Genomic DNA, 13,645 nt, shown 5'->3' on the forward strand with positions numbered 1-13,645 from the left:
ATCGTTGGAGGTTTCAAGAAACATGTGATCAACTTGTCATTATAAAAGAGTAAAAAATGTATATTTTTCTTTTTTACAGTGGAAAATTGATAAATTAACAATTGATTCGTAGCTTCAAATTCATTGGAGTAAAACTTTGTTCACCTTTTAGATAATTAAATCAGGAATAATTGATCATCCGCAAGCATAACATGATTTGCGTCCGTCATCTGATTAACCGCAGCTGTTATTTCACCCGATGTGAATTCAGACGATTGTTGCTTATTTATGTATTCTCGAACCTTCGACATTGGTAGGGATTGTTCACGCTGCTCACGGAACAATTTATTCAGGGATTCTCGGAAAACTTTGAATCTGAAAAATGAAATAGAAAGTTTGAGCAACAAATGAATTTCATGTGATTAAGAATAAAATCGTTTGCTCTGTTTTCGATGAATTTTCCAAAAAATTTTCCATATTTCTTGGTTCTTTATTGTTTCGTATCAATGTCTAGCTTCTTAAAGATACCTGGAGTTTTGGAAATCATTTATGTAGTTTATCCTCGAAGTGATTTACTTACCTTTCCGCAGAGATGGTGACCGGTGTTGAGTCTGCAATTTCCATTGATTCTGGTGCTTGTGATTCTCCAGTAGTGGCTGGACTTTCCGTGAGAGTTTCGGTGGCTGCTGTAGAACGCGTGATTCTTCGAACAGCAACGTCGACGTGAGAATCATCATCGCTCCCGTACTCGTAAGGATCTTGCTCACCCTCGCCCCGTGCAGTTGTCTCTTTCCTTGTGCGTTTAGATTTTCTCGATTCATCCTCGTCTTCGCTGACCTCGCCATCCTGACTGTCGCGTCTTCGTCTTTTTCGCTTTTCCTTCTCGAGTACGCGTTTGAAATATGCGAACTGAACGAGCTCGATCGCCGCGTAAGCATCGTCGATCGTCACATTTTTCGACAAACGAGCTTTCGCGTGGGCCGTTGACAATCTTATAAGCGTTTCCAATGTACGAGCTGTTATCGGTTGTGTCTGAAAGTGTTTTCAAACAATGAAGAATTTAAAAAACATTTTCTTCCAACAAAATTCGAACAAAGTGAATATTTTATGAAAACTAACCCTCGCAACGTCCGACTCAACCATGTCTTCCGATCGAAGTCTCGAGTATTCATCGGCAATTGTTTTGCTCGCTTCTTCCGTGAGTTTTGGCTTCATGCATCGAGCGATGTGAATATATTTTCGCATGAATTTAATGCTCAATATTTGATCGCTGTTTAAACAAAAAGAAATAATTCGATTGATTTTTTTCTGTTAGGTCAGTTACCGTAGTTAAAAGGGAAGGACAAACTCACGTTTTCGCTCTGGATTTTCCATGCAAAAGTGGATCATATTTTTCGAAAATTGGATTATCGTTCTCTTGTACACTCTCAGAATCAGGATTCTTCGTACTTAAAATATCCACGTCGCTGTTAAGAGGAAGTGCCTCGCCATCCTGTTCGGTTGGATTTCTATATCTGTGCATTCTCACAACGTGATCGCTGATCACGTGATCTTGATCGGAATCTATGACGTCCAACATTACGAACAGAAGATCGAAACGAGAAAGCAATGAATCTTGAAGCCCGATATTTTCCATTGGTGTTTTGTACTGATCGTACTGCGAAATAAGAAAAATGGAAATTCATCAGTTTGTAGCTGCTGCCTATTGATCGATCCAGTGACATTGAAATTAATTTCATTAAGCACGGGATTTCGACAAATAAGAAAACATTCATTAAGCAAACATCATTGAGCGAAGGAAAATAATTCTTACCCGTCCATAAACGGGATTGGCAGCAGCAAGAACGGAGCAACGAGCATTCAAACTGGCGTGAATTCCAGCTTTAGCGATTGTCACTCTACCCTGTTCCATCACTTCGTGGATTGCAGTTCTGTCAATGTCTGACATTTTATCGAACTCGTCAATGCAAATGACGCCACGGTCGGCGAGCACCATAGCACCAGCTTCCAATCTACGCTCTCCAGTTTCTTGATCAGATGTAACAGCCGCTGTTAAACCAACGCCGGAGGAACCTCGTCCAGTTGTTGCTATAGCTCTTGGCGCGGTGCATAACACGTAACGCAACAGTTGAGATTTAGCCACTGATGGATCACCGATCAGAAGAATATTTATGTCACTGTTGGAAAGAAAAGAATAATGAATACAACTCCTTGCGGATTATCATCAAAAAAATTGAAGTTTTGATTTTGTTTGAATTTTTCTCAAAATTATATGGCAAGGATGCCAAATTTTACGAAAAACTTTGTTCCTCATCTAACTATTTGAAAACAATCTTATTTCTGAGGTTAATTTGATGGAATATCATCAGTTCAATGGAAGTTTGAAAAAATAATAAAAAAAGCCTTCCTCCATTTCGTACCCTCTGAGCCGGGTTCCATTCGGCAAGTTTTTTTCCACGCCACCCAGAAGAAGGCACAAAATTGCTTTTTTCACATAATCATGACCGTAAATCGAGGGTGCGAGTGATCTGCTGAGAAGCTCGAATATATCATTTCGTGGATTGTTTCTTGCCATTTTTTTGCACATCGCCACGTCTTCGTGAGATATTGTCAAATTGGCTTCTTTACTCAATTGCGTAATATTATTGGCAATTAGGACCGTTCTGAAAGTTTGAAAATTTATATATTCATGATGAATGCGTGTTATATTTTCTTCAAAGGTTAATACTCTTTCCGATATCATCACAATGAAAACAACTTAAAAATGCTTTGTTTAAAGAGTTTGGAAATGCCATTCACAATCACTCGAATCTTAGATTTTTCATCCAATGAAAAATGCAATTTCGTATGATTACCTGAAAGCTCCTGTCGTGTATCCATTTTGTTTTGCTGGTAAACATCGATAGCTACCAACGATCTGAACTCGATCACCAGGTTTGCAAATGTCCACCAAATCGTTGTCACAAATAATATCAATACTGCGGGGCAATTGACCTGCAGGTGCTTTTTCTGGCATCTCTTGAATTGTCAGAGTTTGATGATCTTTGTAAGTGGATAAACCAAACTCTGTTTCCAACGGATTTCCATCATCATCCTGTGTTGACAAGCAAATTTTTGACCACATGGACAAAGTGATAGTACCGTTTGTCATCATTTTAAAAATAGTTTAAAGTACTCTTTTTTAAATGAACTGAATCTAATAACAATATATTTAAATTATTTTCAATGAAATACCGTTGTTGGGTACACAGCCGATCCTGGGAAAGCGTCGAACGATGTCAAATCTGTGTAAGCTCTTTCAATCACAGTCTTTGTTGCGCTACAATAGTGCACACTTCTTACAATTTTTGGTCTAACAAGAGAGCCTGTTTAAATCAAAGTTATAATCGTTAAGTATGAAAAATAATATGAAAAGAAAGTAAATTATTATTGACTTACACTTTGTTGCAATGCCTTCTAGACAAACGAGATTTCCGAGAAACCTGGAAGTCAAAGTCCTTGGAGTAACGTGCTTGTTGCCAAAACTTCCTTCAAAGCCAATGAAAAATTCTGTGTTTCCTTTTGCATAAATTGCATCGATACTCATTACAAATTGCTTCAATGCACTATGGAAAGCCATTTGTTCCTCGAAAGAATTTTCCACCAAACTGTAAATATTGGAGAATCCAATTGATATCAAAGGTATACAATTGATATAGTTATTTCTTTCCGAACAACCTTGATTATATTCAAGATTTTTTTTTCCCCCCGAAAAAATGATATCGCAAGATTTTTAACTAGTAATCGAAGATCCAACAAATAGTGTTCACTTTTGAAATGGATAGTTCAGCAAATATCAAAAGTACGTACTTCATCGCCCGGACCGGATTTTTTCGTCGGAGGTCGTTAATATTAACGTAAAGTCTGTATTTGTTTTCGTCAATCATACTTTTCACAAGATTCGTGTAAATGCCTTGATCTTCCTGTTATAAAAAAAATAATTTTTTTGAGGTTAAAATCAGAATCAAAACAATTGGTTTTGGGTTGAAAAAACTTACCGCATCATCCAAGAAATCAAGATATTCCCTTTCAATATCTTTCATTCGTTGATCCACTTCAAAACCTTCCATGTTTCTTGATTTTTTGTAACTTTCTTAAATAATTAGATAATACGGAGAGCGTGAGAAGTCTACAAAACTTGGAAGTTTGCAATATCGTTCCCGCCAACAGATGCTTGATCTGAAAAATAGCTGCCAATTCGCGCGGGAAAACGGTGAGAACCTGTAAAAAAATAAATGTGTGGTGCGTGCCGTCTGCCGTACCACATATGCTTATATATGAGATGATTTTCACGCTCATGTCTAAAGTTTCCGCAATCGGCCGTCAATTTAGTAAAAGCGCTGATGTATAGAATAACCTGTCGATAACTTTTAACGTTATTTTTGCCCACAGCGCTGCTGCTTAATTCTTGTGTATGTAAACTGCAGACACCGCAGACTTCAAACATAACCCAACTTTTAATTTTTAACACCTTTAGTACTTGTTTCATAGTTTGACGTGTTCTCCGAGGACATATGCTGACGTCGGAATGGTTTTATTAGAAAATGAAACGGTAAATAATCAGACGTTTGCAATTAACCTACCATAAGACGCAACTAACAATTTATTGATTTTCTGTTTATAGTTCTTAACAGAACTTACGAGGCTATTTGAAAAATCACGCCTTTCCGGCTCTGTAGTACTCACTATAAAAAGATGTAAGTAACCTATTGCAATGACAATTCACAAAAATTTATAGTTACTATTTATTATAACACCTCAACCTAATTTTTTGAATTAAAACTCATCAAGTTTCTGTCTAATTTTGTTCACCAAATTTGAAATACGTTCAGTAAATATTATTATTATCTTAACATCTCACAATTATCCTTTTAAAATTTGCACTGTAAACGGTGTAGCTGTCAGAAATTTGGATAATTACATTTGTCGACGGTTGATTGTCGTCATTATTCTAATAATTATTGAGTAGCTTCACAGATAGTGAAATTTCAAATATTTTTTCAACTACGTTTTCTAACGTAGTACAATCAGCAAATGGAGAATCCACTGTTGAATTCTGTCACTATCCTAAATTGAATTCTACTGTGAATAGTAAATACTCCTAATTTTCCACAACAAATGGTGAAAAATCGATTATTTTTCTGGATACTTCAGTTTTATTATATCTTTTAGAAGTTTATTTATTTATGATTTTTTAGTCAATGGACAAAACAAACCTGTACCTCGTAAGGGTAGGCCACCGTTACCAAAACCTACTGAATACATGTGTCTAGTACGAGCTACTCTACGCTCTAAAAAAATATCAACAGTTGTGAGTAATTAAGTCATAAAAAAAAATTACTTTTGGATATTGCCCCAATAAATTATTCAAACTCTACTAAAAACTTTCAGATCCATTCCAAGGATGTAAACAAATTTCAACAGGCGTACTGGAGTTTATTGAAATCAAATATCAACGGGCTTAAAAAATTAAAAAAAGTTAAATCGGCTAAGCCAAAAGCTCACTGAATTTATCTTTTAAGTTGTGTGTTTAAATTTCATCAAGATTTCAATCGCTTTTATACCACATTCTGTATATTTTAACTGAAAATTTTCATCTGTTTCATAGTATGACAGGTAATAAAAGAAAGATTTCTATGTCTGTTATCGGGTCTTCTTTCATTTTGTAATATTTTGTTTCATTTTAAGTTTACTTTTTAGTCTGAAGAATTCATTACCCTGGTGCGATATTACTTATTTATACAAAATAGCCTTAAAAAACTGTGATTCATGAATCAACTGTTTTCTATTAATGACTCATTGATAACAATTGAATAGTTCATCCATGAAATCCTCATTTTTATACGAGGGCTAGGGTGCGTTATTTTGGGGTAATATTTTTTTTCACGATTCCAACTCAAAAGTCTTCAGTTGCCCTCAAAAGAGGAAACGTGCAAAACAAGGGCTCTCTGTGAAAAAAATATTTAGAGGTTGCTTAACGATATTGGGGTTTCAAATCTTTTTCCAAAGGGCCCTCATTTTGCACAGTTCTTTAAGGTTTTAATCTTCAACTATATTTTTCGAGAATAGTTATTCTGTAAAAAATACTAAAAGAGTTCAATGAATACACTGATATCGACATACAAATTTCCCCCAACTTTATTTTCACATTAAAAAATATTCTCACAAGTTCAGCTCCTCCAACCCAATTGTTTTCAACTGCACACAAAAACTCACGTTTTTTCCCTTCCCTCGCTGTCAAATTTTTCCAATTTTGTAGGGTTGCACCATTATCAGGAAAAAAAAGGAACGTTTGTTTCAGCGCACTTTTCTGTTTCTGATAATTTAGTTATGGTGCCTCAACAGTGGCATATGGAATACTTTTTTTAACTCGTGAAATCCAGTTTCAGTGAGCATTTGATAAAATAAGAATTTCTTGTGTCTATAGAGAATTATGTTTATAGAGAAAAAATAAAAACCAAAAACAAGTTTTATTTTATAAGAAATAATTTGAAAATATTCACGACCGACCGTGTAATATTCGTTTTTCGATCAATTTTTAAACTATTCTAAATTTTAGTTGACCCAATAACACCCATAAACTCGAACATGAATTGAATTTTTAGCCAAACTCAAGTTTCAATTTCAAATTGCGTCGGAGTGTCGGAGAAAGCTTCCATACCATGGTACCATGGACCCATAGATAATTCGGTCGTAACACATTAATGGGCCCTCGTAGCATTTATTAGCGTCACGGCCCTGAAATTCTAACATGGTGATCGACGCGACAAATCCAAAAATATATGCTGTGTCGGTTTTTCAATTTTCATAACCGGCATATAAATCGAAAACATGACGCAAAAAATTGGACCTTTGTTCTACGTGCAATTGGTTTAACAATCTATATTAACAAGTCATTGTTGATAAGCAAAACAAAATGATAAATTTTGCAGGAGTTTAAATCCTTATCTTTGCTACAAAGTAAAAATAAAATGAATGTAAAGCTACTTCGGAAAAAGTGCACGAATAACATCAAGGCATCTGTCCCGTGACCTTACTGATAATGTAACGAATCCAAAGGTGGCTGAATTGTTATAAAGTTTTGACACAGTAGAGAACAACAGTTTTACAGAACGGCAGATATGGATGTCGAAAAAAATATATTGAGGGGCCCTGAGTCGATGGTTAAATTGTCACCGAATTTATCGATGGGCCAATTTATGTTCGATCGACTCTCAGGATTTGGCGATCGTGTGGCTTCGGTAATTATTGAATCATATATATATGTCATATTATATACTTGTTTTTCAATTATCTCAGTGTTTTCGAAATTTAGTTTTTTTTGAATTGCCTTCACGAATCACTCATTATCAAATGAAAATCAAATGATTTGTTTCGTTACTCAAATGATTTTTATTGTCAAAATATAATAATGTCATTTTTTAACCTATGCTGTATGAGATCGAATTTTTTATCAGTAGGATTCGTAATAGTCTAAAGAAATCAGAAATCAATGTGCTGATATCCAGGAACCTCAGCACAGCGAAAGTCGAAGAAAATATGAATCAATATATTTTGTAATTGATTGTTTAGATTATTGTTTATAAAGTTTAACAGATAAATCTACATCCATGTAGCTCATGACTCATAAACAATACTTTGTAAAAGTATCTCTGCTGCTGCAATTCCTAAATTTTTCTATTAAAAAATAAAGCATTTAAAGAATTAAATAAAATTTTGCATGGACTCCAAAAATTTGATGCTACCCGCATAGAATTTTCCAGAATACACTGTAACTTCCTTTTGTGAATTCAAATTGCATAAACCTCAATGAAAAAGCATAGAAAGTAAGAAATACATGAATAGCAGAATGTAGTTTTTAACTGAACAATTACCAAATAGTTTTGTCATAATTCTCATGATTTTTTGTCTAGATAAATGCAGAAACAAAAGAGCAAATAACGTACCAGGAAATTTTGGAACAGAGTGTACAACTGGCTGTTTACTTGAGCAATGAAGGATTAAAAAAAGATGACAGGATAGCTATATGCAGCGAGAATTGTTTGAACTTTATGATTCCAATATGTTCGGCAATGTATTTGGGGGTGGCAAGTTGTCCATTGAATCCAAATTATTCGAAAAGAGAATTTGTGCACGCTCTGAACATATCGAAGCCAAAAATAGTTTTTGTCTCTGCATCCTCGGCTAATAAATTAAGAAACATAATAAAAGATTTGCCATGGCCACTTAGCCTCATCTCTATCGGTGAAACTTTCTCCGGAGTGCCTCGAATGAAAGATTTGATTAAGAAAAATCCTCTTCCGGATTTGGCCACTTTCAAGGCATGCGAAGTTGATGTCCCGCAGCATGTTCTTGCCATTCTTTGCTCAAGCGGAACAACCGGGTTGCCAAAAGGTGTCATGTTAACGGACGAAAATTTTATCACCATCACTTGCCAAATGATAGAAACTATTATGACAGTGCCTTCTGGCAGTTTTGCTGATGATGTTTTAACTCTCAAGTTTTTACCCTTTTTTCACGCCTATGCCTTTGTCAGTCTTGTTACTCAAGTTGCGCTTGGCGTTACCTCAGTCATTTTGTCTCGTTTTGATCCTGAAAAATTTTTGTCAACTATACAAGAATACAAGATCGAACAGCTCATGCTCGTTCCACCGCTTATGGTGTTTCTGGCCAAAAGTCCTCTCGTCGATCGATACGATTTGTCCAGTATCAAACAAATATGGTAATCACAAGTCGCAACATTTTTTCTCTATCGATTTATTATTGTTTCTGTTATGAATATATTTTCTAGAATTTTGACATAAAGAAGTTTAACAAAAATTTGAATATGAAATAGGTGTGGAGCTGCTCCTTTATCAGAAAACATTCGCCACGCTGTTTCTCAGAGACTGAATAAACCAGTGATAAAGCAAGGATATGGATTAACCGAAACGACTTTAGGGGTATTAAAGTCTCCGCATACAGGAGACAAACCTGGAAGTGTGGGGCAATTGAATCCTGATACTTTCGGTAATTGGAACATTTTTCACTCCAACATAATATAATTATTTTTTCGAATGAAGTAGAATTTAATAGTAACGTTTTTGTGTAATTCAATTTTTATTTATAAAAGCAGCTTTATCGAATGAAATGTTTATATATTATGGGAGAACTGAAATTCATCATTGCTCTGAACAAAAAAATAAAAACTAACGTTTCTACATATTCGAATTCTATTTGATGGATTAGTCTCTTCATGTTTTCTATCGTATTTGTAGGAAAAGTCATATCTGTCGATGAGAATGCATCGAACGAACCATTGGGTCCATATCAAGAAGGAGAGCTCTGTTTCAAAGGCCCTTTAATAATGAAAGGTTATTGTGGAGATGAGAAAGCAACTTCAGCGGCAATAGACAAGGATGGCTGGCTGCATACCGGTGACATCGGTTATTACGACTCCGATGGATATTTTTATATCGTCGATCGTATAAAGGAGCTCATAAAGTACAAAGGTTTTCAAGTACCACCTGCGGAACTCGAAGGTATAATGTTAACGCATCCCGACATCGTGGACTGTGCGGTTATCGGAATTCCTGACGAAGCCTGCGGCGAATTGCCATTAGGCTTTGTCGTTAAAAAGCCACAATCGAAATTGACAACTGCAGAAGTCGTCAAATTTGTAAATGGTGAGGAATTTTTCTTTCTGTTATCATTACTTTTGAAACACACATTCCATATTCATATATTCAAAAATTATAATACATGCCAATAATGTTCTTTCACAGAAAATTATTCGTGATTTGCGAAAATTAAGAAAGAATTCAGCCATCGTTGAAACGTGACAGACCTTATTAATATGCTCTGATGCAAACATTAAAAATGTATCAAAACTTCCCCGAATGAAAAACTCGTCAATTATAAATGTGAAATCATCAATCGAAATATTAATGACCGTACGTTGCAGATCAAGTTTCCCATCAGAAGTGGCTGAGAGGAGGTGTCAGATTCATCGACGCTATTCCAAAAACGGCTTCAGGAAAGATATTGAGACGTTTGCTACGAGATAAACTCAAATCGAAACTTTAAGAAAAAATGTCGATTTGATTGAGTTTTTTATGGATGCGAGAGAAATAGCAGTCAATTTAAGAAGTGGAATTTTTCTATATCGTTCGACCGACCAAAGTAGAGAAAAAATAATTTACGCCATTTGCATGGACTGAATATTTTTTTCATTCCCAATCGTATAACTGCATGATTGAAATCCATTTTTCCTCAAAACTTACAGAACAAGCAATTAATATTCATATGTAGTGAAATAGCGAAAGAAACCTGACAATTGTGTGGTAATCAATTTTTTATAGAGGTCTGTACATAAATTTCAATTAATTTTCATCGAGTTCAACCATAAATTTTATTCTAACTCACGATAGAAATTTCCAATAAGTTATTTTTATGCAAATTGCCAGATTGGATGGATTATCAAAGGAAAAAAATATATTTTACAATTCTTGTCATTCAGTTTTATCATAAAACTCATTCGTACCGATTAGAATCTGAAAATTTAATTTTTTTTCACTAACAAACTTTCGAAACAAACTCATCGTTTGTTTACAATTTTTATCCAGTACATTATTTCTGTCCAGTTTTGTACAAATGATGCTTCAAGATCACAACTTGAAATTTATTGTGGTAACTGCTGCTTGACTTCGTCGGGAATGCGAGACACGTACCAGGAATGAATTTGGCCCGGGGCCGTTGCCAAAACGCCCCGAGAGTTCGAGTGCGGAGTGTCATTCTTGTAGGAATACAGATCCCCATAAAGATCGGTCAATTTTCCTCCGATCGCGTGAAGAATCGCTTCCGGTGCGCAGGTGTCCCACCTCTTACACCCCGCACTCGCGAATACATAAGCGTGGGCTTTTCCCTCCAGGAGAAGTATCACCTGTGAACAAGAATAATGAAGAATCTGAGAATGAAGTTGAAAGCTGAACTATTGTTCTTCCAGTTTTAATCACCGAAGCGCCAACCATTCGTGAAAACGGTCACATGAATTATTCAACAAAAAATTGAAGCTTGAACACGTTTTTTTTCAAGACAAGCTAGACGAACGTATTCTAAATTTGTGTATGGTAATTACATGCGCTGTTGACACGTCAAGTGCGCAGACATTCGTTGTCGTTTACATAGATATCGTTCCGGAATATTCATAGAAAAAGATTGCAACAAAGTAAACGGAAACATTCTGCGAGAATTAACGAATGATTAACGGTCGTTGCGTGGTTCGTTAAAAATGTCTCGACGAGCCTCGAGATAGCAAACGACAGAACTTTCGCTGTATTAGTCCCGAGGCTTTACCGAGTCTCTCGATAATTCCATGTTGTTAGAGAAACGTAATGCATAAGCCATTTTTGTTACTGACTAATTTTAATCATTGTGTAGAAAAATTAATATATGAAAAGTCGAAATTTTTTGAAGGTGTTCTTTAACCTCGCAACCGGAAATCAATATTCGTTGCTCAATTCTTCAATTCTTTTATCCCTTTGTTGTTCCTCCTGCTCTGGTTAAATTTATTTTTGACTTTTTGTCTCGGAAAACTTCGAATTTCACGAGGGAATGAACAAAATATTTTTGAATAATGTAGAAAAAGGTTTTTCGACTAATTTTACATGAGCACATTCTCCCGAAAAGTTTCAAATGATTTTTTAATGATTCCGGTTGGTGCGGGATTATTGATGAAGTATTGACCTTGTGCCCTGCGCCTCCAACACGAAGAACTTCGTCCGGCTTCAAGGCATCCAGAGCTGCTTGAACAGTTTTGTTCGAGTGCGATCTGCATAATATTTTAAGCATTTTAGAGCCAATGCCTTCAACGAGAACGAAAAGGTTTACCGTTTCTCAGGAAAATTCTCGTACCTCGTCGTCGTAATTATTCGTTTGCCTTCCGGTGGTGAAATCGTCTTGAAACCCCCGGTTCCTACGCCCTCAATTCCCCACAAAGTTCGTCCCACGATACTGTCTTTCGCATCCCTGTAATACGGTTGATGAATGACTCCACCGACTGCTCGATCACCGACCGCAACTCCGACCAACACTGTCACGTGCTCCACGAGCCCTTGCGTGTATTCGGAAGTGCCTGATGGAATGATGCGTCGATTTAAAAAAACGTGGAGTTTCCCAATATTTTCAAGCAATTTTTGACCTTCAAACTCGTGAAAAAATCATGAAAAATCTCTCACCAATTGAAAAATTACATTTTCGAGAAAAAGTTTGTCGTTATTCGACTTTATTCCGTTGAAATTTTGACGTATATTGTCGAAAAATAAGATATTAAAAGAAATGGGAACGAACCATCGAGTGGATCGACCCAAACGCAAACATCTTTTGGCTCGATGTTTTCCAGGTGTGTTGGCAATTTAAGTTTCAGTATGTCCGGATCCATGTCCTTGATTATCCATTCGGAGGGTACTTCGCATTTGGACGTCCCTTCCTCGCCGATAATAGAAACGTTGGGAAATTGTCGAGTCAACGATTCGATGATGCACATTTGTGCTGAGCGATCGGCTTCGGTTTGCAAATCGTTTTTTCCCTTTTCAACGATATTCAATTCGCCTTTGCTGAGAACGTCGCGAATTATTTTCCCCGCGTGTGCACTTGCCGTCACAGAGGATGCGAGCAGACGCGTCAAAAGTGGCGGACACTGAGCCATTTTCGATGTGAACGATGAAATCTTTTGGAGTTTCGTTGTTTTTAATAAAACGAATCTCTACATCCACCTAGAAACAAAATTTACGATTGAACCACAGTAAATCTAATTGTTGAGTGCATGATTTCAAACATCGAATGTCATGCGAGGCAAACCGCTGGGAGTTTCCAAACTAACGCGGTGGAGGAATAGAAAAAACGTGACAGTGAAGCATGAAGCCTGCCAAGGTTCAAGAGGTTTTTTCCATTGATATGAGTTTATATAATCGGGAATGATTCGTTCACCTCCAGATCATTCAAGATTGCTATGAAAAATCATATTACAAAAAAAATTTACGAAACTTTAACTCGGTCGAGTGAATATTAACATAAAAAATGTTGATTCATTTGCTATCTGTGGGCACACTTATCACGTGATGAGTGACACGTTTCTGTCACTATTCACCCACGTGCACTTTGTGTAGAACACAGAATTTTTGACAGGTGACAGTTTGATCATGGTTATTCGAATAAAGTTCCAAATATGTCGTAATGTCGTGTTTACGTTACCAATTTCTTGTAATTCCACGGAGCTTCGGGAATGAGACAGACTGAAAAGTCACTTTTCGCTGGAACTTCTATTGGGACTCAATCTATTTTACCGAGCGAACAAATACATCGTCGCAGCAGTTTTCCATATCGCGATCGAGAAGACGCGTCACTTTGTGGCAATTTCTAGAAATAATCGTAGATACTCCAAATGTATTTTTGGAAATAAATTCATTTTCGGCTATTATATCAATAAATCATTCTTTCATTTTGGTGAAGTATTTTTGTTTGCATATTCGTTTTTCTGCATTTTTCGTTCATATAACGCACGGAATTACGTTTGAGCACCCTCTTTTGAATATTACGTGTACTACAAATGATAATAAATCGTCTGCGCAACTCGATTGAATCTTCTATC

At 36.1% G+C, this 13,645-nt stretch overlaps 4 protein-coding genes across 5 annotated transcripts; 2 read left to right on the forward strand and 2 right to left on the reverse strand.

Annotated features, from left to right (window-relative positions):
- Positions 1 to 39: 39 nt before the first annotated feature.
- Mcm3 (minichromosome maintenance 3) lies at positions 40 to 6,279 on the reverse strand. Its single transcript, XM_043418215.1, has 12 exons — positions 6,235 to 6,279; positions 4,017 to 4,271; positions 3,829 to 3,941; positions 3,418 to 3,626; positions 3,214 to 3,344; positions 2,835 to 3,073; positions 2,400 to 2,642; positions 1,793 to 2,156; positions 1,332 to 1,636; positions 1,099 to 1,249; positions 560 to 1,011; positions 40 to 354 (listed from the first exon to the last, which is right to left on the reverse strand). Exons 2-12 carry the CDS (start codon positions 4,086 to 4,088, stop codon positions 156 to 158), a joined length of 2,478 nt encoding a protein of 825 aa, XP_043274150.1. The 5' UTR covers positions 4,089 to 4,271; positions 6,235 to 6,279; the 3' UTR covers positions 40 to 155.
- Srp14 (signal recognition particle 14) lies at positions 4,441 to 5,664 on the forward strand. The gene is made up of 4 exons (XM_043418230.1): positions 4,441 to 4,570; positions 4,643 to 4,715; positions 5,217 to 5,329; positions 5,410 to 5,664. Exons 1-4 carry the CDS (start codon positions 4,547 to 4,549, stop codon positions 5,524 to 5,526), a joined length of 327 nt encoding a protein of 108 aa, XP_043274165.1. The 5' UTR covers positions 4,441 to 4,546; the 3' UTR covers positions 5,527 to 5,664.
- A 498-nt stretch (positions 6,280 to 6,777) lies between the features above and the next one.
- On the forward strand, positions 6,778 to 10,389 carry LOC122410146 (luciferin 4-monooxygenase). Its single transcript, XM_043418219.1, has 5 exons — positions 6,778 to 7,259; positions 7,932 to 8,740; positions 8,855 to 9,027; positions 9,276 to 9,683; positions 9,962 to 10,389. Exons 1-5 carry the CDS (start codon positions 7,140 to 7,142, stop codon positions 10,081 to 10,083), a joined length of 1,632 nt encoding a protein of 543 aa, XP_043274154.1. The 5' UTR covers positions 6,778 to 7,139; the 3' UTR covers positions 10,084 to 10,389.
- Positions 10,390 to 10,537: 148 nt separating this feature from the next.
- Positions 10,538 to 13,413, reverse strand: LOC122410150 (3'(2'),5'-bisphosphate nucleotidase 1). Of its 2 annotated transcripts, none has more exons than XM_043418227.1 (5): positions 13,249 to 13,413; positions 12,346 to 12,770; positions 11,911 to 12,130; positions 11,743 to 11,827; positions 10,538 to 10,939 (listed from the first exon to the last, which is right to left on the reverse strand). In XM_043418227.1, exons 2-5 carry the CDS (start codon positions 12,701 to 12,703, stop codon positions 10,679 to 10,681), a joined length of 924 nt encoding a protein of 307 aa, XP_043274162.1. In that variant the 5' UTR covers positions 12,704 to 12,770; positions 13,249 to 13,413; the 3' UTR covers positions 10,538 to 10,678. The 2 variants fall into 2 exon arrangements, with proteins under 2 accessions (XP_043274162.1, XP_043274163.1); XM_043418228.1 differs by lacking the exon at positions 13,249 to 13,413 and adding an exon at positions 13,042 to 13,238.
- Positions 13,414 to 13,645: the final 232 nt, after the last annotated feature.

The sequence above is a fragment of the Venturia canescens genome, chromosome 4 (genome assembly GCF_019457755.1).
Source record: "Venturia canescens isolate UGA chromosome 4, ASM1945775v1, whole genome shotgun sequence".
Classification (NCBI taxonomy): domain Eukaryota; kingdom Metazoa; phylum Arthropoda; class Insecta; order Hymenoptera; family Ichneumonidae; genus Venturia; species Venturia canescens.